Raw genomic sequence first — 27,216 nt, 5'->3', positions numbered from 1 at the left:
TGCTACATTATTTAGCTGTGTTCTTTGAGAAAGGGGGTATGTTTTAAGAGGTAGGATTTGCTTATAAAAAAATAATCTGTAACTTTCAAATCCCATCATAGCCGTAAACACTGCTCCATGTTGTTCAGTTGTTAAGAAAAAATGCAAACGTAAACCATGAACAGCTTAAAAGTACATTTAAAAATCAAATTTGGCAGTCAGTCCTTGTTCCAACAGGATTAAAAAAAAGTCTTTCATTTGATATAAATATATGCAAAGAGAGTGGTGTGGTGATCTGGGTGCCAGAGGTGGCGCTTTACTCTGGATATTCTGGCTTGGGCCTGTAAGGGACATAAATTAACATGAATTAACACATGCATGCAATAAGAAAATAATTAATTCAAGTTATCAGTCACCTCTTCCATTCCAGGAATCTGATTGACAAGATAAAGTAATGTGCAAACTGCTTTTCAAAGCTAACAGCCTGGAGCACCCCTCCTATTAGTTAGTCATTCCCTCAGTATCACACCCGGAATCTGTCATTTCACAATTTTCTCCTATAATGCATATGTGCCGCTCTCACCACTCCACTACAGCAACTGCCATCTAACAAGTTGACACAGAGAATGATACAATTCACGTCCAGTATTCAGTTCCATATACAGCAAGCATCTGAGGCAGACGGGTCAAGAATATGGTACATTCTGTTCTCTCTCAAAATTGCTTTTCCAGGACTAAGCTAGATAAAGCTCCTATGATATCCTTCAAACACCTAGGATGAGGTTTTAGGATTAAAACTCTCACTCATCTGATGTAGAAATCATTTGTATTAATGAAATTATGCAACATCTTCCTTAAGATTCATACCTGTCTACTTTCCATGAATCTAAGTCTCTTAAAATGCAATATCTCTTCTAGAAGAAAGGTATGGTCAAATCTGCAGTGTAGAGTAGTTAGCACATAATGGCATAAAGTAAAAGACACAAATAGTTCATAGATAGGACCTGACTTCCTTCAAGAAACATGTTTTGAATATGTAGTTTGAATGCACTGATATAAAGTAAGTCTTTCCAAATGACAATATGGAATTCCGAAGACTTACCAAATTTACCAATATGCAACATCTGATCAAATTAAAAAAAAAAAAAAAAAAAAAAAAAAAAAAAAAAAATATATATATATATATATATATATATATATATATATATTTACAGGAAGTTAAATTCTTTAAATTATTATGAACTACAATTAACGAGACCAGTTTCAAGTTATATCCCAGTTTATCCAGAATCATATAAAATATTAACCATTTGGGTGAAATTTTGTCATAATTGTTGTGTGAAGTCTTGCATTGGCTAAAAAGTGGGTTTTTTTGCAGTTACAGTGACCTTGACCTTTGACCTTTGACCACCAAAATCTAATCAGTTCATCCTTAAATCCAAGTGGATGTGCCAAATTTGACGAAATGAATTCATGGTGTTACTGAGACATCGCACTCACAAGAATGGGACGGACAGACGGACGGATGTACACATGTAGAGATGAGTGGCCAACATCACAACATAAAGCCACTGCCCCTGGCTGTCACCGGCAAGGCACAAAAAGATGTGTAATTGTAACAGCACATGAAGATTAGTCTGTACTTGAGCAACTTTTGACAAGTAGGTGAGTATAGCATCTCCATGTTTTAACATATCTGCGTGTTGGCAAGTATTCACAGTGTCATTGCGAATAAAAGGAAACATTCATTCTCAAAAAATGATTACTGAAATGTTATGATTTGAATATGAAGGTCTGTCTGTACTTTTTTTAGTTTTAACACGTTAGCTAGTACAGCTGGTGCTTATGTGTACAGTTGCCTTGTTTCTACCTGTTAGGATGTATGTAACACATCTGGTTTGGTTGCAGCAACTCTTGTGTTTAGCTCAGTTCAAGTTTAGGAAAGGTAGTTAGGAGGCCAGTATGTTATCAAAGATAGGTAGATAGTGGGTTACTTAGTAAGCCCTTTGTAAGCTAGTTAGTATCAAACTTTCTGTGAGTATGGTATTAAATTCTTATAAGCTCTGTTGGCGTGATAAATTATTGCCAAAGCTAAATTTATATTTATAATAGTTACTGATATTTTTAATATCTGTGTCTTTATGTGGAATAACAAGGGGAATGTTTTGCTTCAAAAGGTGCTGTGTTTTTTGAGCACTTAATTTACTCATTGTTCAGTTGTTTCATGTTTTTTCATGATGATGTGATGCTACTGCCCAAAGGGAAATGTATTACTATTAATTTAGTTTGCTGAAAGTATTAGTATGACAAATGTGTTAACATGTTTTTGAAGTATGACCAAAGGGGCTGAAGTAAAGCAAGCTTTAAATCAAAAAGCACACTTAACCAAATTTGGATAGAAAGAGAGAAAGAAAAAAAAAAAAAGCTCCGGAGGAGGATAGTGTGCACAAAAGTTGTTCTGTTGCCTGTGAGTGTGGTGACAGCCGGTCCCAGTCCCTGCAGCCCTCACCGTGCACTGTGCAAGCCTGACGGGAAACTGACTGCAGCTCAGGACATGGCCTTGTTTGTTCACAGTCCCCCCTCTCTGAAAAGAGTTATGCTGTCTGTTTTGAATGGACAGCGTTTTTCTTTGTGTGCTCGATCAAAACAGAGGGCAAAGTTAGTCAGCAAGTTGCATAGCTTCTGCATTCTGATTCTTCAAGCCTCTTTTGTATGAAGTTTAGCACAATGTTTTACACTGTGTTTGACCTGAATGGCGTGCTGGAGGTAGGACATTTTTTTTTACAAACTACAAAATAGAAAGGGGTAGAATGTAATCAGATATTACTCAGTCATGTTTCTATGATAGAACTAAACAAATAAAATGGTCATATGGGGTTAAAAACTCAGCTATAATACAAAAAATGACAGAGTGCAGTGTTGCTGAAATATTTATATGCTTTTATCTGATCTATTTCCTAACCACAAGGTATTTGCCTGTGAATCCCTGGCACTTTTGATATTACCTGAAGGCAAATGGTATATAGATTTATACAAGTTATTTACAACAACAGCCAAGCCATTCCTCTGGAAACTAGGCTGCAGATCAAAGGATTGTTTTGATCTCTACTTAGCATATTTGTTTAACCTAGCCAGTGATTCTGAAAAGTGCACAAGCTTTTCGGTGATATGCAGAGCACCCTTTATCCGTCTTTTTCTTCTGTTAGCTCTGGATTTAAGTACTTTCTGTATTTAGGAGACAACTGGATTTGCCAGCTTTTGAAATTTAGTTGCCCACTGCTAGCAGTCTTGGCACTCAGAAATAGATAACTAGGTATGTTCCACTGCTAATCCTGATCGGCCTTGTAATAGTATTTGCGGACTGTACAGCACTCAATTAGGGCATAATGTGCTATTTTTATTTCCTTTAAGTTGGATTAAATGTGAAAACATGTTTGTTTTTTTTTCAGTTTCCATCTACTGTTTACTGTGTGGGTACTTTGCAAAGTATTGTTTTATACTGTTTCAATCAGTACCACTCTCTCCACACAGGACTGCAAAATGTCAGGAGAAAAACAATGTCCAAGCGCTCTCTAAAAAAGATGCCAGGGCAATCAGGAAATTTTCTGGAATGCTTAAGAGAATGCATATGCACACAATGCCCTAATTCTCTCTTACTTTGGGTTTGGGAAAGATGAGCACAGGTTTATTGAGAGCCAAAAAAGGGGGCAGATGGCTCACAAGAGGGATAAACCTGGGAAGTCATGCTGTAAATGTGTTTTACAGAAAACAATGAAAGGAGCGGACAAAGCGATTGTGGCAAAGTCCTTTGGAAAATGGAAAAGCAGCTCTCTAAGGTCCAGGACCATGGAGAAGCCGGATGAGCCGTCCGAGGAGAGTAAGGAGGAGAGCCTATCCAACTGCACCTGTGAAGCCCCCCAACTCGGCAAGAAACCAGTTGGTAAAAGTACCTTATTTTCTTATTTAAAGTCCATTCATACTGCTGTGTCTCCCAGCTTATTTTTCTTGTGGCAATTTTAATTATTACTGTGGTGACTTGTTTTTTTTTTTTTTTCATTTGACTCTCTGGCCTGCCATATCCGGTGAACAAACAAACCACATTGTTGGGCAGGAGAATTCCTTTTGAGGGAAAGTGTGTCTCCGATGATACAGTGTTGCCAGAAAAAGACAAAGCAAAAAATAGCAAACACAAAAACAGTCACAGGTGCATGGGAAAAAGAGAGAACCGAGTGAATGGTCACTGCGGTCCCCAGGAGGTCTTTCAGTGTTAGCCAGTGCGGTGGGTGGACTTCTGACAAGGACGTTGGTTAGCAGCCAGGTGGAGTGTGTAACTGAGAATGCTCCTGTTTATTCTTTTCACATGCTAATGTGGCTCCTATGTGACTTTAATGCGGCAAAACTTTTTCTTGGAGTTAACATTTTTGTTGTTTCAATACCTGCTCTTGTATCACAGTAGTGGGCTGATTCAAAGGCTCCACACTCTTTTATATAAGTCTGGGATCGTGCCAGGGATAGAGATATATACTAACCATGCTGTACATAAAGACAGACTGGTGGAATATTTTCAGTGCAAACAGGTACAGACATATGGCTTTTAAATTCATGAACCAGACAGGAAAAAAGAACAGATCACATTGTTTGTTAAAAGTATGATTATAAAACATGATTTTTACAATGGAAGTACATAAATAACCATCACTGTAAATAGCTAGAGATGCCAGTTTTGGTGGTTGATTGTTAAAGTAGGGATCAGTATGTAACAAAACAACATGTTCTAACAAGTATGTACTCTTTATGATAAGTTTATCTCATGTAGCATTTAGCTCTTGTCTTTTTTTGCGGCCTATTATGTCCCATGTTGTGTAAAATGTCGACAGCAGCACAAAATATAACAGTAAATGATTTTTATCTCTCTAAAAAACTAAAACCAGGCTTCTGACTCTCTGTTATGAAAGACTACACGAGCTCTAAGCAAATGCACCCCTATGTGGACAAAGTAAGAACAGTGGGGTATTTGGATGAAACACATAGGCCATGCAGTTCTCATTGGGCCATTGTCTCTCTTTACTACTATGCTATCAAACCTGTTAGTATAACGGGCTATCGGTACTGGAGTAAATATACTCTAAAATATACCTTAGCTTTCATTAGTAGTTCATGAGCCAGCCTAATGTCTAATTCAACAGCACAAAAGAGCAATATGGCCTCACACTATGGGTCTTTCCATACCTTGTAATGTACAATCTGTAAATAGCTTCAAAGGCATTGCATCTGCCATCTGCACTTCTAGGAACTCTTCTGCATAACCATTAAAACAAGCTGTCTCAGAGGACATCATTCGTATTTCAGCCTCAACCCTGAATTACTGTGTGTTCATTATAATTATAAGGGAGGAGTGTTGCCAGGCTAGCCTGCAGAATGCCAGGTGCACACTTCCATAATCTACCATTTTAAACAACTCAGAGCATTAACAACAGTATCTATGTGCTATTCAGCCATTAGTTCACTTTGGCTTTCATGCTCAAACTCACATCAGTCATCTGAACATTTTGTGCCACGACAGACATACAGGAAGAAAGTGCAATACTTTGTAGTGCTCCATTTTCCTAAGCCTGCTTAGGTTATGTGACTGAGCCATGCCGCTGTGTGAAATTTTATCCCGATACTGGCACTGTATCCTTGTGAGGGAGTCTTGTAAAATAGGTTTACTTAGCGCCTTTGCTGGCATTTTCCGAAGATAGCAAATGCACAAACACTGTCCATGATCGGATTAACCGTTCTACAAAATGATGTAACTCTTTGTCTTTTTTGTGTGGCATAGGTTTCTCTGCTTAAGTTTAGTGGTCATCCACAACAGAATAGAAACATTTGAAATCCAGTCACATCCTCATAATCCATATATTACAAATAAAACAGATGACAGCCTTGCTTAATCACAGCCTTTGTCACACAAATGTGACATGTAACTGCCCAGAGTGAATCACTCAGCCACAAATTTACTAGAATTTTGCAGATACTGCCTCGAACTGCACAACAACAATCCTTAATGAACACAAGTCCTAATTTGAAAGGCATTTAATTTTGAACTTTGCCTGATGTTCCTCTCTGGTGTTGAGGCACAGGATTTAAATTCCATGTGATAAGTGTGAAAGATTTTTTAAGCATCCATATACAGTATAAAGTACGCTACGCCAAGTACACAGAGAACATGAATTTGCACCTGAGGACATATAGCTATACATCCAGAGTCACAAGGTGTGTCAAGACAAAATGTTAATTACACAATTTATGACAGAAATCAGTTGAAATATCTCCATGGATCTTGCTTATTTACATTTTAATTACTACTATTACTTATTCTTATTTTTTGGATGTGGCCATAGCAAGCCCAATTCCTCCCCTACACTAGAAAGGAGCAAAATGACTGTTTTCCACTGGAGGTTTAGATGCTTGTTTATCACTTTTAAATACCATCATCTTTGCTGAAATCCCCTCTCAAAAGAACCTTTCACTTGCTGGAATAAATTCAAATTAAAATTTAAATCCCTCTTTGCATTTCTTCAGCCTTTTTTAAAATAGCTGCCTCCTTTTAGAAAGCTGTTTATGTAGTGATCTGTTCATAATCCAGTTTGTTTCTCAACAGCGAAAAACACAGAAATCGTATTATCACTATCTTGGAGAGATGATGCGAGAAATCAGGAAGTATAAATGTCTGGATCTGTAGAAGTTTTCAAAGTTGCAAAGCTGAAGAATGTGGCAAAAGCCTTTCAATAAAGTAGTCTGTAAAACTGCAATTTGACTTGCAAATATACAGAAATATAAAGTACATTGTGCTGCTGTAACTCAAAAACATTTCACCTACCTTTGGCAAAGCCAATGTAACGACAGACAATATGTGCTCATTCAACAAATACACATCCTTTTGGCATGTTCCACATAACATGTAGACAGTTTTTGTCATATACTGTAGATAGATGGCTCATCACAAATGTTGATATGTGTGACATACAGCTATTGAAGTGAGATTTGGAAGATTAACCCTTGGCACTGTAGCTGACAAGTCATGCAGATCTCTGTAAACAGCTCATTCTAATCTTAGGAGGTGCTCACCTTCCATTATACAGAGAAAAACAATATCTAATCAGAAATGTAACAAATATAAACAGAAACAGCAGACATTTACATGCAATGCCTTTTGATAACAACCCATTTCAGAGGTAAAATGACGCAGAAGAGGCCATAGGGAAATTTAATTTGCTCAAGCTAGATTGGATTTATTGTTTGGAAACAAATTATAATTGTGTCTCTAGAAAGTTAACCAAGATCTAAACAAAAGGAAATCAATGACCCACCCCCATTAATCACTCAAAACCAGCTACTTGTGCTGAAGAAACTTACTTCATAATCAATTTCTTTGTTTTGCTCAAAGGGCATTTGCATTTTAGTTCATGTCAGCAAGCTTCCTGTATCTGGCGCAATCAAAAATTGCAAGCCATCCACATTAATGGAGTTCTTTTTCCTATTTATTCAAGTGCATATCTCTGAATACTCAAGATGATTTTTAGCTTATTATGCAAACTGCCCTACAAACATTTTAAAGACAGAAAAAAAAACTACTGTTGAGTGGCAGACTCAACTTTTCTGAGGCTTCTCATTGCTGCCAGTGTCATAGTAAATAGGAAACACCATCTAAGACAGTTCTCTTTTAGTTTTAATGACTAGGACCTAACCAATATCTGCTCCTTAGAATCTTGCAATTGAGCACCCACGGGACTCCTGAGACCAGACAGAAATGCCTCCTGTTAGTTGTGTCTAGACATACTATTACAGCCACCAAGGTCATTATCAAAGCACGCATTATACACACCTGTTACCATTGTTTAGATGCTCGTTTTGGCTGAACATCCAAGCTCCTATCTTGCCATTTATAGGCGTGTCTGCTTCATTGTCTGCCCGCCTGAGTAGAAAAGATGGGCAGGGACCCCCAGAGACGCCCAGATCTGGACCTAACCTCTCAATGACACAACACAATGAGTCCTCGGCCCATGAACTACAAAAGGCAGACATCGACTGACCAGTCAGGCATTGATTTCTTAGATGTAAGCAATGAGATGCTCTAATTTGAGGGCTGTGTATGTAGGGAACAAGCGGGGACCACTAATGAATGATGCTTTTCATTTTTACTGATAAAGTGGATCATTTAGACTTTTCTTTGGTACCGAAAAGCTCAGACATTGACTGAACCGTCAAGCACTGTTTTCCCAGATGTAAGTAATTCTGCAAATGTAGGGAACCAGTTAGCGACCAGTAATGAATGATGCGTTTTATTGTTACTGATAAAGTTGATCATCGAGACTTGAATTATAAAAATCAACATTTCTAATGGATCCAGTGGGTTTTAAGAATTACCAGTGAACTTTTGTTTCCATGCACGCAATGTAGATCCTCAAGTGTGATTTTTGCACCACAGAAGACCATGTTTGGTCACCTGTCACATCTAGGAAACCTGTGTTTTTGGCATTGTAGTAATTTTATTGGTTTATTAGGACTACCCAAAACTGTTATATTGTTAGTTTTGGACAACAAAGTCAAATATAACCAGAGTCCTAGTTCCAAAGGTATCAGTTGAAGGCAGTGACAGAAAACATCCTATATTTGTCCATAAAACATTTCAAATGTTATTGAAGTGTCTTCAAAGGACACTGAATAAACATATTATAAGGTTGCCCACTGTCACACAGAAATCGTCCCAAAGGGAATTGCAGGGAAGTAATCTAATCATTTCTTTTAACTAAGACACTTTGACATGCAGTGTAGATAATGATCCCCATGAAAAATGTACTATATTTTCAAAAGAATATTCCCTGTCTTCTAACATTAACATAAAGATAGTTCTACATCCTGGAGCCATATCAGCAACATGTACTTATGTTTGGTTCATCGTATTTGCATATGCAAATAATTTTTTTAAAATTTAATTCAGTCCTTTTATGTGACTTTCTGTGATGAACAAGCGGCATCAAGTGGTTGCACAATGAGGGTTCAGTACCACCAAGAAGAAGCATTTGTGCCATTTTAGACCGAGCTTAAAGCATTATAGCTGAAATTAACCACAGTTTAATATAGATTTTTTCACGTCTATCATATTCAATGGCACAGTGTGAATATGCATTGTTGTTTTGGTGTACGGGCTGCCATGCGAAATTAGTCGCGTTGCTTTGTTGAAATTACGGGGCGGGGTGTAGAGTGAGGGGGTTTGTTGAAGTTATACTGCTGACATTTTGATCCTGCAGTGCATTAGAAGAATTCAGTTAAACATATTTGTGTAGGTTTCACAGGAGGAAGGTATAGTGCTCAAAACAACGGGGTGCTGTGACACTTCACTTTGCTTACATAATTTGCAGCAGAATGCAAAAAGCTTTTAGACACAGATGTGACCCATTGTAATACCTTTCTAAATGCAATCAAACACTTTCTACAAATATGAGCAGGACTTTTTAAATGTGAACCCTTGTTTGACATGTAATTTTGTCCAACCCACTCCTCTTTCATTTCTCCATCAGCTCTCTCCAGTTATGCCCACATTTTCAGTTGATGAAATAGCTTGACAAAACACTAGTTTATGTTCTATGCCGACTCTGAATGAGGTCTCTCTTTTTTTTTTTTTTTTGAAATTTGAACAGATGTTAGAGCCAAAAAAATGTTACATTTTGTAACGGTGGGGTAGTGTTGTCTTCAATATGTTTGCTCTCTCATAATTTGTCAAGATTGCGTTACATGAGCTGATTCTATGTGTTTTTATTCCCCCAGCAATACTGACGTCTAGTTCAGGACATGAAATAATCATCCCTAGAACAAGCTTGTAGTGTCCTCACAGCGAGATTGTCTGCATCAGAAAACAAAGAACATGTTACTTGATAAGATGCTTAGACAGATGATTCTTTACTTTCATGTGTTTGTAGCATCGTATGTATATTATTATCAGGCAGAAATGCTGAAAAGAGGGGGAACATAGCAGGTCTGCTCTCTTTGTATGTCTCTTTCACTGTGTACCATGGATTGGCTCTTGAAGACAGTTGAAATTAGACTTTCAAATGAGGCATTAAACAAGGTGATGGTCAACTGCCAAACCTTAAGTAATGATATTCTCCATCCTCAAGTCCCCAGCCTTGCATAACCAGATGCACAAATCACAGAAAAAAAGAACTGAAAATACATTATTATTACATATTGTGTTCACACGTCAGTCTCCAGGGACCTGGGGGGACATCACCGAGAGATAAGCGTGTTTGGGTGGCCCCTACCATCAGCTGGGGAAGGGTTACGCTTGGATCTTGAGGGAGGGGGGGGGGGCCCTTATGGGTATCACTTATTTTAAATCCTGAGCCACACCATCCCACCCCCCTCTTTTACCCCCCTCGCCCCAGGCTCCACCCAGAAGTGTGGTTGCCTTTGTCATTGTAATCTGGCCCTGTTTGCTAAACGCTTCCACTGTTTACTCTCTGCTATGGGGGCTTGTATGAACAGGAGTCAGCAGGACGCAGGGTGACATCACTTTGGCTGGGGGGTGTTTGAAAAGCTGCATTTGTGATTTCTCGGGGCCCCTTTCTTCTTTTATTCTTCCTTGTCTCTATCCAGGCCTGTCGAACGCATGAGCTAACCCAGGAGGCTAACATGGCCTACAGGGAGGAATTACACCTAATTACTTGAATAACTGCTAGGCAGCAGCCTTCCGTAGTCACTAAAAATCATTTCCAGGTCTCTGCCTTTTACTGATAGCCAGACTCCTTGTGACAGAAAACCCTGGACAAAGCGTTTACATTCAAATGGACCAGGAGAAATGAAACAGACTGACAGGTACAAACATTAAAAAGGGGGGAAATCAAATTAACAGACAAGGATTTCATATCATCTATTTTTGTTGTTGCCGTAGCGATAAAGTCGCAGACATTGAAACTGGTCTGTTGAGCCATTGTTATCATCCCTGGCCATCTGCTGCTGAGGAGTGACATTCCCTCTCATTTGCATGATGAGTGATGTATGAGGAGCTTGGGAGGGCATATGCCCTGGTCTTGTGACAAAGCAAGTGAAAGTTTTTTTTTTTTTTTTTTTCTTCAACACAGAGAAAAAGGATCGATATATGAATAAAGCTGGATGAAGGAGTTAAAAAAAGGACTAAATCACCTGTGAGTGTATATGCGGGAACATGTGTGTGTTTGCCTGCGTGTATGTTGCATCTCCACTGAGCGCACACAAATCTGTGGTGCATGTGTCTGTGCGAGTGTACACGCGCGCATGAGTAGAGGCTAGTGCGCATCTGCCTTCTTGTGTGCCTGTTTGTGTGTTTTGCGGATGTGGGAGTAGAGCGAGGAGGGGGGTTGGTGGCTGTTGATGTGCAAATGTGCATCATGTTGAAGGGCTGTGAATGGGGAGGTGTGACGTAAAAAGGGACCCGAACGCAGGTGCTTATCTCGAGGCTGTCAAAGGCACAGTATGTCATATTCCTGGGGACTACCTTTCAAAGCCACAGCACCAGCTCAGCTATCAAGAAACTGGGAGAAAATCAAACTTTTTGGATCACAGCACTAGGTTGGTGTCAAAGTTCTTTTTATTTAATATACTGTCGGTTTGGTCAGCATTTATCATCACTGATACTCTGTATCGCATATGTGAACGACAAGCCTTTTAGCTCCTGCTGTTAGATGCTGTCATATGGAATTCAAAACAGGAGCTGATATGTGCAAGTGTTAGAAACTTACTCAGATTTACACGTAGATTCTCCTCAGCTGCTAAACTTGTGTTCTGTGGATTTTACATGATGAAATATGGGAAATAGATTTTTTGTGGCATTTGTTCTGAACCATGTCAGAGGGTATTTAGATTATTATTATTATTTTTTTGTGGTGATGAACATCATTTGCCTGACACAAATCAGTGTTCTTAAAATCTTTGCTGGAAAGTGAGCGTAGCTTCTGTCCAGGTTTCAGGCAGACAGTTTGAGAGGAGATTAAATGGCTCAAACTGTTTTTTGAGATGCATGACCTATTTTTGATCATCCAGATAACATGAGATACTGTCTACCTAGATTAAATTCACAGCATTTGTGTGGAGTGTAAGCTTGTCTTAAAAGAACACATGTTTGTATTGTGTGCAGAGACAAAGCATTGTCAGGTTGCCTGTGGCTTTGACAGTGACAGCTGTACATACACGACCACTAAGCCTAATGCACTTAAACATTGACTCTGTGTTCCAGCAACATATTTGAACAGTCAGTGAAGTATTTTATTGCATCCTGTTTTGGCTTTCTGTAATTTCCATTGTAACTCCAGTAAAGTTCGAAAAACTACATGCTAATGTTGAATGTAGCGTGGCAGCAAAATAATTCACAAATCAGCTTTTCTGTTACACATCATGGTCAAGCCTTAGATTTTAACAAATTCAGTGGAGCCAAATCATAACACTCTGTTCTGAATTTCTGTAATTATTTGCACTGTAACTGTGGTAAAGTTGGAAGCTAGTTCAGCTAATGCTGAATTTGGTGTGACAGTAATACAGTCGACCATGAACTTTTGTGTTATATGTGGATAAGTCTCAGCTTTGAGCAAATGCTGTGGGGCCAAAGCACTCGACTGTCTCCAGAGCAACTATTGATTTAGGAGGACGGATGCTGGTTAGAAAAGTTCATCATTTACCAGTAACTTGCGGCACACTAATGGCTCGAATCTGCTCATATGACCCAACTCTAAGTTGATCATTGTTAAACAAAAGTAGGATTTTTTTAAACAAGAGTTTAGGCCCAGGTTAGAGGATGAACTTATAGTTCCCCTGATATTATCACAACTTCAAAGTCATTTTAGATTTTGGTCTTTATTCTTTTGAACGACAGAAAATAAACAACGTAGCCTGGAATCAAAAATATGAATGTAAACCTAACAACATCTCCTGTATCTGCCTGTCATATCTATTCCCATGCCTTTCAGAGACATTACACCCTGTGATTGAGGTGTTAAATCATTTTTAGGTTTGAAGAATTTCTGTGGAAAATGTGGAAAATTTTCAGGGGTAAAATAAATTGAAATGCCAGTTGTCATTCTGCCTGTTAGCCTCCATTTAATCATAACTCCATCAGCTTATTTCAGTCAGCTCGCATCTCTTAATAAACATGAAAAGAGCAATGAAAGACATTAGATAACACAGCATTGTGTAACGGTGTCACATGATGATAATCCTTTGAAAAGTTTGGAAGTCATCGAGAGACGGTAACTCATGAAGGCAGGAGACATTAGCGAGGTCACAAAGTTACTCTTCTACGCTTTGTTTTAATTACAATAGCAGTGCAGGCTGTGTCAGGGATGTGTGGTAAAGCAGTGATAAGTAAGAGGCATTATTCCTCGCTGCTCCACACCCTCCCCTTCAAAGGACAGGGATGTTAGTTGCTACACAACACATTAACGTTAACTTCTGGTTGTTTCCAGGAACTGTCCATGGTACCTGCTGCCCAACAAAACTGGATTCGCAAACTTATTCACATAGTTGCAATACACACTGAACGTCTGTGATGGAAATTTCAATTTTCTATTTCCAGTCATTTAGCAAACAAATTAGAATAAAGTTATTCAAGCTCAGAGATCTTCAAAAAAATTGTGATAGCTTGTTTTAATTTTAAGTCAATTGCCGTCGGGTACACGCAATGTAAACAACAAAATCGCATGCAAAAGCACAGCATACATGTCAGTCTAAACGAAACAAACAAAAAAAAAACACACAATGTGTTACCTGTTTTTGCCCTGCTCAAACTTCAGTTAGTTAATCCAGGAAAATGAATTATGTGGATTTAATTCAACAAGGTCTCTGAAATGATCCATCTGCTGTTGAGCAGCTGGTGAAAGGATAAATGTAATTAATTACTTAACTTTTGAACAGTATTCCAGAAAAAAAACCAACTGTGCTCTTTATGTGTCCTACTGGAAAAAATGTAAAGCAACAGTGTGAACAATTCAAATTCATGTTTATTAATTCTTTTCTCTTAGCAACATAGTTACATTTTAAATAGTGTTTCAATGTAGTCTGTAGTATTGTTCAAAATTGGTCTTGCGTAAATGTATAATCCATATAATATCAGAAATTTGTTAAAATGGAAATATATCACTTCAGAATAATGTTAGTAATAAACTATAAATTTTAAATCATCCTATTATAAATTAAATATTAAAATATATGATTAAGTATATAGAATTCCAGATAACAGTAATCCTCATTTTAACAATGATACAGGCTTACATCTAAATTTTGATTATTTTAGCTTGTTCCTTCTTTATTAGTGGACTGATCCTAAAAACTAGTCATTTAATGATGATCATGAAATTTTGAAAATTGTAATAAAATGTTAGGGTTGTGTATAATATCAGTCATATTTTCTATCTTGGTGCTGCTTTAAAGAAAAATGATGTAAAATGTTAAGAAGGTTAAATCAGGGAGGATTTTCAACAACAGAAAAACCCTTTTAGTGAATAGTTATATTTGTTTGACAGGGCAAGACTATGAAATGTTCCCAATTAATATTACATGGGATTTTTTTCCGCCTTTCTTTTTTCTAAATATATTTCAGAATTTACCTTGATTGTAATGTACCTCATTGGCTGTGGTTTTGTTTGTTGGCCTAACTATAAAGGATCTGCTTATACCCTTGTGGGTTGGGAAGAATTAGGATTTATGAATTTATTTCCTCTGTTGTATTGTTTAAACAGCTTTGGTTTAGTTTTGATCCCTTCCTCTTGCCTTTGAGGCTGTTCCACGGTGTCAGCTGTTGACTGATAGTAAGAGAACTGCCTCACAGTGTGAATGAAAGAAAACTAGCGGTTGGTAAACACTGATAAGGGATAAATAGAAAGCGGTCAGGCAGAGATAGTTCTGTGGGAGCCCAGATTGTGTGCGGTCTGTTAAAATGAGATTCTGAGCCTGTCCTTTTTATTCTTCCTCCCCTCCCCTCCCCTCCCCTCCCCTCCCCTGTGCGGCGTTTGTCTGGAAAATCTCCAGTGACCCGGCTCGGCAGTCCCAGGCTGCAGTATTCTCTTTTTGTATTTGTTTTGTTTTCTAACAAGGGTCAAGTTGGCCAATAGACATGTCCCTGATGCTTATAGACAGCTGTCATGACTTCAAGTACTTACAATAGTTACATTTTACATGGATTCATGGTTTTACACCAACAAGCACAGCAGCAAGAGATTTGTTTAAAAAAAAAACAAAACAAAAAAAAAAAAACTAAATCTGTACACAATTTTGAAACACTGAGGTTTTTTTATGTGCATTGATCACTTGTAATCACATGATTTACCTCCACAATCCACTATTTTTTTAAAAGCTGAGTAGGAGCACCTCTGAACATCTATCCATCCTTTCTTATATCACCCACTACATATGTGCTCAACACATACAGTGTCAGGCCTGCATATATATATCACCAGGTTATATTAATTACAGTCACATAATTACACATTTACACTCTCATCATGACAGACCCTGAGGAATATAAATCTCATTTCTCAATTAAAATCACTCTAACTGACTGTTTTATTCAATTCTTTTTAGGAGCAGTCTGTTCTTTGCAGTAGTCGTTGATTTTTTATTTTTTTCTGGGTGAATCTATCTTTTGTGTGATTAAAAAGACCTTCAGAGGTCTTACCTTGAGGATCACCATGTGGTGTATTTACACAGAAAATAATTCAGCCCATTGTAGCCCAGCAGCTAATGAGATTGGTTGTTAAGTGAATGACACAAAGGCTACAAAAAAAGAAAAAAAAAAAAAAAAAAGCTTAGCGTTTCGGGTGAATATCACAGTGTCCCTGCACACACACACACACCAACCAAAGACACTCTCTCAGCAGCGAGACTCTGGACTACCCTGTACCCCACCTCGATATCCTTCTGCTCCGTCTCCTCCCCGATGACACTATGAGATGCACAACAAAGGCTAAAAGGGGCATGGTAAGTCGAGCTCGCGATTCTGCCCTGTCGGACATGTTAACATGAGTACATTTAGATGTAGGAGACAAGTGATTGTGTTCGCCTGTGTAAGGATGTGCTGTGTTGTGAAAGCTTCAGGCTCAGATAAGTGGATTCATAGAAGTGGATCAATAACATTGATGCTGTTTTGTGTGGCTCAGATGGAGATCCCCACACTTGACCATTCTTAACTTTGGCAGTGCTGCTAAAACTTTTCTCTCCATTTCTTTCTCTAAGCCACTTTCTTGCCTTGCAATTGAATTGTATGTCAGTTTGTATCTTAGCTATGACTTGGTTCTCCTTCACAAACGTATAAAGGTTTATTTTTCGTGTCTTTTACGGTGTGGTTATTCAAAGATCCTTGAGTGACGCTTGACTCGCTGTTGTACAATGATTTATCTAAGAAGCACTGAAATGTATAGCAAAGCAAAGCATGACAGCACAAGAGAGGGTCCTGTTAAGCAGATAGACTCAGTTTGTATCGATTGCTGGACTGTTTAGAGACTCACTTAAAAGTGAATAGACGATGTTTCGACACAATCGTGCACATTTTCAACACAGTGCAGATATCTTGTATCTTTGATCTCTGGATAGTGTCACTGGAGCATCAGTGGTGACTGTTGTAATACAGAAAATTAAGTGCATTAGCTTATCATGCTCTACTGTCAGGCTGGAAAGTGGGTTAAAGTCCATTGCGTATATTAAACCCTGGACTTAAGTCAAATTTACATTTTGCTAAAGATTACTCCTTTTATTGATGCATATAATCATATTCATGGACCATCTGCTGATTTGGCAAGCATGGATCAAACTCACAAAACAGCCCTGCTAACCTTTTAAGTACAAAATAGTCTGGCTTAACTCTGCTAGCCCAGAAGTGTGTGCGTATTCATGTGTGTGTGTGAGTGTGAGAGATTGTATGGATATTGGATAATACTTAATTTAGATCCTCCAGGCTGCTCATGCCATATTTTATTTTATCATGATCGCTTTGGTATCAGAGCACGGCTTGTGTTTGAACAACTGAGCAAATAATGTTTGTCTGACAATAAGCAAAGCAAAATCTCGGTATAAGGAATCTGATTAAACTCTTGACCACAGCATACAGCTCTGAGTTTATATCTGTCACCATGGTTACGTGGATTTCACAGTGCAGCCTTGCACACTTCCACCTGGTTGTGGACGGCTCTACGGGCCTCACCTCTTGAGTGCACTAAAACACTGCTTAAGGCTTTTCTAGTTATTCTAATAACTGATTTAGTCCTGAAGTATCTCCCACTGTGTGTTTCACAGAAATAGGAATTCAACATTGGGCATCCTTACTGCATGAAATACTTATGTTCAGCTCATTCCAAACAAAGCTTACGCAGATTGAGAATTCATATGCCAGAGGTAAATCCGAGTTAACACGGATTTATACTGGCATGAGTTAAAGGACTAGAGTTTGTAATCCAGGTGGCCAAGGGATTTTACCATACAGTGGCAAAAATCACTTAAAACTCCCCCAACATCCTGAGCCACTGAGCTCAGTAAGCAGACAGATTGTTCAGAATTGATGACAGCACAACTATATCGGAGCTGGACTCTGTGTTTGTGTGTGCGTATGTATGTGTATCCGCGTGTTTGTGTGTATGTACGTATGCTTATGTTTGTGTGTGCGCATATGTGAACATGTTTGCTTCCTATATATACTCAATTAGTACTAAAAGGGCTGTTTAGAATAAGACCTTGACAGATTGGTATTATATTCCTTTAACAGGGTAGGGGAGGTGTATGGGGAATACTGCCTTCTATCTGCATAAATATCGGTAGCATAAATAAAAAGACAGCAACCTCAATTTCAGTAGCCACTGACTCATGAGTAAATTGATCAAAGTCGCTATAATATCCAAATAATTGACGTATTAATAGACTTTAGCTTGATCACCATACCCAAAACATGAAGAACACTGGGTGGAAAACAAAGGTGCGTGTGTATAATTGTATGGGTTAGTGAGTGTGTGTGTGTGTGTGTGTGTGTGCGCGCATGTGCACATGTGTGTGGAGGACAGAGGAGCAGAGATAGAGTGGAGTTGTTTAATGACAGGAACAGCTGACTCATTTAGAGAGAGCAGTGAAAGGTAATTAACCCTGGGAAAACTACAGCTGCCATGCGAGCTGTTCACTTCAGCGCAATCTGATTAGGAATCACTGCTCGAGTCCCTGACTCCTTTCAGACACTGTGTGTTCGAGGTAAACTTTTCCCTTTGCCCCCGAGAGCCCCAGAGCACTGGAGACCTGCCTTTTGTGATGGGGGATTAGCTGGAACGGTTACTACGTTTCTCCAAATTGCAGACCACCTGGTAGCATTCATGCAACCTCCTCCATGAAAGGGCCTCCTTGGGCAGGAACAATGAGCAGGATTACTCTGCTCATTGTTACATCAGGGCTGGAACTTCTTTTTCCCCAAACACCTGTCCCCAAATTAGACAGGTTTGAAAAACCATGTTCATGACAGAATTCAAAGATTCAAACTAACATGAGAGTGGTTTGGCAGACTGGAGACTTGCCAATGGATGAATTGTCTGCTGCTCCATTTATTATGCTATTGATGCATAGTGTTGTGCAAGAAGATACTAATTTTATTTGTCTCAATATTTTGGTGTTCTTAATTGGATTGAAAATCACAAATAAAATAGCATATCATCTAGGCCCCTTTCATACGATAAGAGAACTAAAAGCACCAGAAATTTGGTCAAAAACAGAAATTGGCTCTTTGATGTCAGAAGAAACAATCTGGACTTGGTGCCTCTGTGTGGTCCGGCTCCAGATGAACTCAATTTAGAGGGAAGGCTTTGGGATGACTTTGGAAAGCGATTACAAGATTCATAAATCACCTCGGCAAAGGTGTCACCATCTGACTCTTTTATGGGCCTCTTGCGAACTCCGTCCAATAACAAGTTTCCCCTGTAGTTATGCCATCATAACAAATCATTGAAGCGACAGTAGCTAGCCAGGCTCCTAATTGTCTGTTAAGAATTCTGTGAGCTGTGTTCTTTTATTGAAGCATCTCTGTCTTGGAGAAGTGATAAGATGCCAGTACGCTCCTCTATAAAAGTACTCTTTGGCAAAAGGCACAAACACTTTGCTTGGCCGTCAGGGTAGCTGTGAGGCTGTTATATCTGAAATCGCAGTTGACTTCAAGATTTTTGACTGTGTCTGCGTGAATCCAGAAACCTCCATCAGACGGAGGAATGCTCATAAATTGCCGACAGAATCTTTTTTTTTTCAGATACAGTATATTTTTTCTTTAATTTGAAAGGGCATGTACTTAAAAAGAACACGTTAAAGCCCAATATTTTCCTCTCACTGAGATCTCATTTTAAAATACATATAACGCAGTCGAGGGAGTTAATTTATTAAAGATTGTTCAGTATTTTATGTCCGAACTGAAATTCAACTGCAAAAAATGTCATTTTCTTACATCTAGCAGCAAATTATCCAGTACTGTTAAGTGTTAATTAACTGTCAATTTCACCCCGTAATCAATAAAGAAACATCATGAAATGTTGAAAAAAAAAAAAAGGCCAAGTTTTAGCCATAAATTTGACATCTTAGACCTCTTTTGTCCCCTCCCCCCTCCTTTTATATAGCCCAGCCATTATTCTGATGTCCAGCTGGTATTTAGGGACAGGGCGCCTGATGGCTCCCTAGCCACCTCACAAAAAAAAAAAAAAAGCAAGAAAGAAAAGTTGTTTATCTAAATACTCTCTGAACAGAAGCTGATTTTAATCTCTGAGCAGAGCTTCATTTACTCACCACAGAGGCATTTGCATCTCAATGAAAAACGGTAAAAGCACTCACCTGCTTTCTGTATACAGTTTTACCTGCTGTCTACAGAATAGGTGTGAACACTTTGCAAGCAGGTATATCACTGCTAGCTCACCTTTTGCTTTCAGCTAGACAGGCTGTGAGGGTGGCTGATTCTCTGCACACCTCATACCTCCTATGGGGTAAATACAAATTGTGATCAGTTTGCTCTACCCTCAGACATTCATTACAAGGAAATATGAAAGTAAAAGGTGCTATCTCCTGCCGTTTGCTCTTTATTGTACATAAACAGAATACACTTAGCATGTAAAATTAATGTGAAAATTATTCCCGGGGTAAACTATAAACACAGAAGTTACCCCGCACATTTACCCTTTTTTTCTCCTTCCCCTAGATCAGAGTGTAATTGCCAGTAATCAGGTCTGTTTGCTGCTGATAAAACCACTCTGAATGCGAGGAACCCTCTTTGTGTGATGACTCAATTATGCCAGAAGTGGCTCATCAAACCTGGCCCATCAGCTGCTTTAATAAATAAGGAGGAAAACTTGCTGCAGGCGCATTATAATTCCATTCATTCCATAATTAAATCCATTCCAGTTTTAACCCTTCACTCAGTGTGCTTCTGGAAGAGGAAACAAAAACAAGGAGAGAGCGAGAGAGTGGGGTGGGGGTGGGGGGAGTATACACCAGACAGTGACCTTGCACAGAGCACCCATCCGTTCCCTATAATTCAAAATGATACCGTTGAAGAAAGGTTAAGAGAAAAAGGCTCCTGGAGAAAAGGATGGGAATCAGTTAAGACGCAGCCTCTGTTTTTTATGTATGCATTGTTTCCACACACAGCCTTAGACAGTAATTATATTAAAAGAGTAATCTAATCATAACAGTTGGTTGGTTGAGTGTGCAGCACTGACATTTTGAAATCTTATTTTGTGTAATCTCATTTGCCTCTATCATCTCGCCTGTACAACCTATCTAAAGGAAATAATAAAAAGTAAATAATGTAATTAATTTTATGGTCTCCAGAATCTTACTTTGCTACTCTGGCTTGGTTTATTGGTTTCAAGATGAGGTATCAGCACAGAGTTTTTCGCTCCATCACAATAATGTCTGTGTTAATTACATGAGAGCATCCCAAGTGCACGGATAAGCTGGGAACAAGGGGACACAAAGACTCAAGGTCAGTGATGAATATCCACAGCAGCTGCACGGTGTTAATAAAGCATTATATGAAAATAATAATAATAGCATCACTTTCAGCAAAATGCGAGAGTGTGGTTAGAGTAATGTTAGGAGCTTGGGGTGTTTTACAGATATTTCCCCTCCATCATCTCATCTTGGATCCAGCCTTTCTGATAATGGTGTGAGGCAATGGTTATTCATGATTGCTGGACTGGGAAGGTCTCTCTCTTTTTCTACCCCCAGTCGCAGCCCATTCTCTCCTCTGTGGTGGGAATGCTGGCAGATGGGGTTAGGGGGGAATGGGCTGGGCTCAAGGACACCTAGCAGCCAGATTAACACATAGAAAATCTCATAGACCCTCAGCATCAGGCTGCCTCCTTTCCCCCTGAGAAATCTGCCCTAGACGTGGGGAAACAGTCCTCTGAGAAGCATTATTTGTGTTGGACTTGGGGTTTGTGTATGTGCGTTTATGAGGGGGGGTGGGTGGGTGCATAAATATGATTCAGCAGATGACGAACCAGCTCAAATAGTAGTGAGTCTTTTTTCATATGCTAATGAAACTGAGTGAATGCCCCTCCCTCCCTCACTCCCTCTTCTTTTTTCACCCAGTTTTGTTTTTCCGGGGAAATGCTCTGTGAGCTATAATTAAGAAGATGTTGATTTTTTTTTTTTTTTTCAAAGCTAACAGAAATAAATAATTCCATAATAAGATCTGTGAAGTGAAGAGGCTTAATGTACTCATTGTGTTTATCCTTGTTTTCCCTCTTGGATGTTTTGTATTAATTAGAAGCAAGCAATTTGATCTCTGTCAAGCAATCAATTTGCATTGTGCTCCTTATTCCATGTGAGGTATTAATATGCTCTTCCACCTTTTTCTGACTTCATATTCTCATCTGTGTCCCCCCAGAATATGAAAATATAATAATAAGAAACCCCCAGAAAGCTGGTTTAGAGACATACAATTCATTCCCCATAAGCTCAAAAGTGAATAAGTTACAGGCTGTAAGATTAAAGTTTACACGTTTTTGTGTTTGGTGTATATTCTGTTATAGATAATGAATTATACGATCGTCTCCTGAAAGATAAGAAGTGTGAAAGCATCAACCAGGGTGGACAGTGTGGATCTGGCATCTTATCCTACAGAGCGCTTGGAAAACTACAGTCAAAGGTAAATAATCTGACACAGATGGGACTCAGACAGAGCTTTTAATTCTAAACACAAGTCGGACAAATAACTTTCGTTAGGGACCAAAAAAGTCCCTGGGGATCAGTGATTGTGTAACAGTGTTTTGGATAAGTAGCATGCTAAGTGGTGGAGTGTCACTGCTCCTTTGACCACAGTGATCACAAACTGAGATTGTTTTTTACTTATGCAGAGCTGTGGGAGGCTGGCAGATAATATAGTACTCTTTAAAAAGCATTGCTGAGTCTGCTTTTTCTATAGTGATGGTTGCCTTTAGATGTCAGCTTGGATTTGTACCTGATAAAACTTTCTTTGAAACCACAGCAAAAAGTTTAGAGAGATATTTATTCTGTACTTTTTCATGACAAGTTTATTAGGATTAATAGTCCATCACAACTTACTTCAACTTTTTAAAGCAGACATGATGGTTTACGTATGTTAAGGTAGTTTTAAGCCTAACTGAAATGAATGGAAATCAATGGCAGCCAAAGAGGAGTAAAATCATAAACCTTATGCTTTAAAAAATGCTCAGCAGCGATATGAATTGAAGATGTTTTGTAGGAAATAATGCAAAAAAAAAAACACTCCTATCAAGCATAAACATTGCACTCAGTGTCTTTATTTCTGTGTGTAAACCTCTGTAAAAGTGATTTGCTGACAAACAATTGTTTCTTCACAACATTTATTGTGAGTACTGCACAAAATTTTGTGCAGGGTCCACCAAAGTCTTGTATTCCCAGCTCTGGTGGACCTGAGACACAGCACGACATTATTTTTTGCTAAGAATTAAAATGAGCAAAGTAAATAAAAGTAAACCCTTTTAAATACAATATTATTAAAGATTTTCTACAAAAAGAGAATTCTTTTATATTTAGACTGTTATTCAATAAGTTATTACTCAGGTTATTATCCTGGAATAGAGGCACTGATGAGTAAATGTCATTTCTAATTCCACCTACATTCATATTTACATACTATAAATATAGGTAGTATATAAATAGCACTATATACATAATGAATAAATGGTTTATAACACATGATAATATATATTGTTGTAAGTAACTATAAGGATCTTTTGAAGATTTTATTTTTTTGATTTGATTTTTATATTATTACAATTGTGTTTTACTACATTGCTGATTATCTGTTTATACAACAGCCTTCACTTAAGGGTGCCCTGAGGAGGAGTTATAGTTGCTGTCAAACACAATGATAAACACTTATATCTGCTTACAACTGTATCATAATATGTTAGAAACCACTGATCCAATGTTTCTATACTGCCTGTAAATGCTGAATACAGGGTTACATATCATCAATCTCTGACATATAGCACTCCGTCTGAAAAATGCATGAAACACTGATGAAAACACTTGTGATACAATAGTACTGAAAAGGTAAATAATATATGTAAGTTCTTAGCCAAATCACGCAAGGGAGTGTTAAACAAAATCTCCCGTTTCACCCTGAATGTATCTATTTGTTCTGCTTTTGTAAACACTCAGCGTCACATGTTTGTCCATGTTGTTGCCCTGCCAGGACTACCTGTTAGTACACCAGAGCATCTATCAAGTCTTTCCCTGTCGTCTTGTTACATGTCGCTGCTTGTTGTGTGAATCAGATCTAAAGTCAAGACTCACAGATTACGAAATACAGGTGTGATGCCCTTTAAGCAGCGCTAACAAAAAAAGGTTTTTTGTCTAAAACTTATATAACGTGTGAAAGTGGATACTGTGCGCAGCGTACTGTAAAAGAAAATGGAGCCATAGTCAGACACATGACACAGCCTAAAACCCACTGAAACAAATTGTTTTTCAGTGGTTTGCACAGGCACAGGACTGACTATAAACTGAGGAACTGCAACACATTTTTAGGTGATTCTCATAGACTTCCTTTTTTTTAAAAAATTAAACTTACATTAGCAATCCGTTATTATTACACTCAATATCACACTAATATTGATTAACCAGAGAAACTATGAATGGTATAAAAAAGTACAACATGGCACCTCTAAAATGTCACATTAAAAAAAAAAAAAAAAAAAATGGTAATAAACATGTGTGACTCAGTGGTGATATTTAGGTTCCCTGATAACATCATTTGAACTTTGATTAATGTCCATGTTACAGATTGCAGCATGTAAGAGCAACATTTTACCTTCAGAACAACAAATTCATACAAAATGTTGAAACATGTCTGTGTGGAAAAGTGTTACAAACTAATGAGGTACATTCGTTTTTACAGAATGTAATCTATAGTGTTGGGGAGTTGTTTGTCTCAATAGGCTGTAGTAATCAAAAGTAATGAACCTATTATGAGCAGGACCTCTGAGGGCCCGGCGTGGCATTAAGAGTGTGGCACATAAAAGGTTTATTAAAGGAAATTAAGGTCCATCACTGCCACACCTGCTCCCCTATTATAAATGTATGACAGGTCAGTGCCTTCAATCACAACAGCAAACGAGAGAGAGGAGTCATGTTTCCCATTACCAGGGAAAAGTAACAGCATATCCTATGACTCACAGATTTCACTGGCCTGTGACCACTATACGCCACCATCAGCCTGGAATAATTATGTTTAATAGGTTTTATTTGGGACCCACAAGCAACAGCCAGCGAGAGTGGATGGATTTTAGCAACTATTTTTGTCTAAACACACACAGTGAGGTGCTGTCCGTACTTTAATGTCATTATTTAGTGTCATTACATTTTTACTCACCTTTGAAACTTTCCTCCCCTGACATTATACTTCATGTGTTTGCATATTACTGGTGTTTTAGGAGCTCTTTGTGATGTTGTTGTGCACACAAATTGATTTTAAGGCTCACCGCCTCTGGGTGACTGACAAAAATCAACAATAATCTCTGAAGTATTTGAACCTTTTTTTTCCATTTCAAATAAAAGAAATGAATGAAAATAGATAAATACATGACAATCTGTCATCTGGTGGCTCAGGTGTACAATCAATGTTTTCTTTACAGATGGATTCTGAAGGTGAGGAGCAAACCCTGAAAACATGTAACAGTAGCACAGGTGAGTACAGCTTTTAGTTTTAGTTTGCTTTAAAGTACACACACACACACACATCCATGTACACACACACATATTCCACTTATCGCCATGGGTTAGGGGTATCAGTTCAACAATCCAACTTTATAACTGTCAATTTTATGTATTATCTTACCGTTCTGAAGAGCACTGCACTGCCATTTCATTATTCAGAGGGGAATAACTTCATTAAATTGGAACACTGGCTCAAATTAGTTAAGGAGTGTGTATATATTGTGTGAATGAAAACCTCTAGACTGGATATGTCATTATGCAAGTGTTCAGGGCCTCTGAGGCCTGCCTGCTCACGCTGGAGCTATTACTACATCTAGGGAAATTCATGAAAAGTGTTATTATTGGTTGTGCTTCATGGGAGTATGGGTAGAACTTGTGAATGAGATTGACGCAGGCCTCTGGGAAAATTGATTTACCCTTTTAGATCATGCTGTCGTCGCTGTCAAAGGATGAGCTACTGTTGGTCTCCCGGAGAATGAGCCAGACTGAATGAAAAGCTTTTCAGATCAATGAAGAGACCACTTCTCCATCCTTATGCTGATTATACCCCATGGCATTGTAAATGAGAATAAAAATCTATGGTGAAAGGCTGGATGAAGCAGTATTACCCTTTGTGGTGTCATCCCTAAAACATTATCTCCAAAACAAATATTTACAGAACATTGTAAAATTTCATTAGCGATAGCCCAAAAGTAGTGCGTCGCCTCAAACCTTTGATGAAGAATATGTCGACAGATGCTGTGCTGTAGTGGAAATGTAAACATGACTTTTTATCTCTTCTTTCTTGGCCTTTATTTCACAGGGCTGGCCGACTGCATCACTGAGACGCACAGGTACAATTTTAATGACGTGAACACTTTGAATTTTTTTCACCTTTTTCATCTTTAAGCCAGATGGGAAGTATTCTCCTCCCAGATCAAACATGTGACTCTTTGTGAGGGTTTTCACTTGGTGTATTAAAAAAAAACTCTCCAATTTTAATAGTCGGACCTTTAAAATGAGCCAGCCGAAGCCTCTGTTGACCCTGCTGTGCTTTTTGTCCGTTCCCCTCGTCCCTCCAGTCCATATGGGTCCATGGCGAGGAAGAGGAGTGCTCAGGAAGGGGTGCAGGGCGCCCCCGTCAACAAGAGAAAGTCCCTGCTGATGAAGCCCCGCCACTACAGCCCCAGCGAGGCATGTGAAGAGGAGAGCGAGGACCTGGCACCGCCACAGGACAAAGAAGAGCTGAGGAACATTGACACTCCAGCAGGTAAACAGATGTCCTGTTGTTTTGTCTGTTTTGATGAACAATTGACGCTGAATTTTAAAATCCCATCTGTTGCATTCATATTTCCCTCCCTCTGCCATCAGCCAGCAGCCGCAGTCATTGTGCAGTGGAAGTGAAAGACTACACTGCTGGGTCCACATTAGTTGTGTCTCACGTCCACAAATTGAAGTTTTGACAGCTGATCTGCCATGATATTTTTGGCGTGGCTTTACCCTCTTGATGAGGCCAGATTTCAGACCCCTCATCTGTCCTTTTTCAATAGCCAGTTCAATCCCATTGAATCCATAGAATGAAAAACTGAATGGGGGAGTGCACCAGCTCACTTTGATTTTGAAATTAAACTTCCTCCATTCTTTCAAATTTTTTTTTTTTTTATTGAAGTTGCCTATTGTGAAAATCAAATGAGCTGTCAACATTACTTGCCTGATGTCCTAATGTTTTGATGTTTCATTGTTTTTTTTTGTTTTTTTTTTTACAAAGGTTTTACTCAACCACAGGAGAATTTAATCAACAACAGTTAAAAAATGTTTATTTTCACTTATGCCACTGTCCTTTTCAGGAGCGAAAATGTTTTCTTTTTTCCTAATGAATTGAATTTTGTGCATTTTGGCAACAATGCTCGTGGTGTACATGTGCATTCTCGCCCACTATAATCTGCACTGATTTGGTATATTTTTAACGATGTAACTAAGCAACAAACGTAATTGTCCCTTTCAAAAGCTTTTGTTAGG

The 27,216-nt window shown here is 38.5% G+C and overlaps 1 protein-coding gene across 6 annotated transcripts in view; it reads left to right on the top strand.

The window, feature by feature from the left end:
* The first annotated feature begins 1,439 nt into the window (after positions 1-1,439).
* st18 (ST18 C2H2C-type zinc finger transcription factor) overlaps positions 1,440-27,216 on the top strand; it is a 42,972-nt gene continuing 17,195 nt past the window's right edge. Inside the window, exons 1-6 of one of the 6 annotated variants that reach the window (XM_071490588.1) lie at positions 1,440-1,644; positions 3,745-3,919; positions 22,026-22,141; positions 25,137-25,188; positions 26,021-26,051; positions 26,280-26,467. In XM_071490588.1, coding sequence (XP_071346689.1) covers positions 3,751-3,919; positions 22,026-22,141; positions 25,137-25,188; positions 26,021-26,051; positions 26,280-26,467 — 556 coding nt within the window. In that variant the 5' untranslated portion in view covers positions 1,440-1,644; positions 3,745-3,750. Of the gene's footprint in view, positions 1,645-2,587; positions 2,746-3,744; positions 3,920-11,390; positions 11,569-15,679; positions 15,964-22,025; positions 22,142-25,136; positions 25,189-26,020; positions 26,052-26,279; positions 26,468-27,216 lie in introns of those variants that run through there. The other 5 variants (XM_071490587.1, XM_071490586.1, XM_071490589.1 and 2 more) reach the window with 5 other exon arrangements.

The sequence above is a fragment of the Trachinotus anak genome, unplaced genomic scaffold, assembly GCF_046630095.1.
Source record: "Trachinotus anak isolate AG129_WGS33_773 ecotype Australia unplaced genomic scaffold, CSIRO_AGI_Tana_v1 ptg000012l, whole genome shotgun sequence".
Classification (NCBI taxonomy): Eukaryota; Metazoa; Chordata; class Actinopteri; order Carangiformes; family Carangidae; genus Trachinotus; species Trachinotus anak.
Note: the sequence above shows the minus strand (reverse complement) of the source record. Positions and strands in the feature narration are given on the sequence as shown.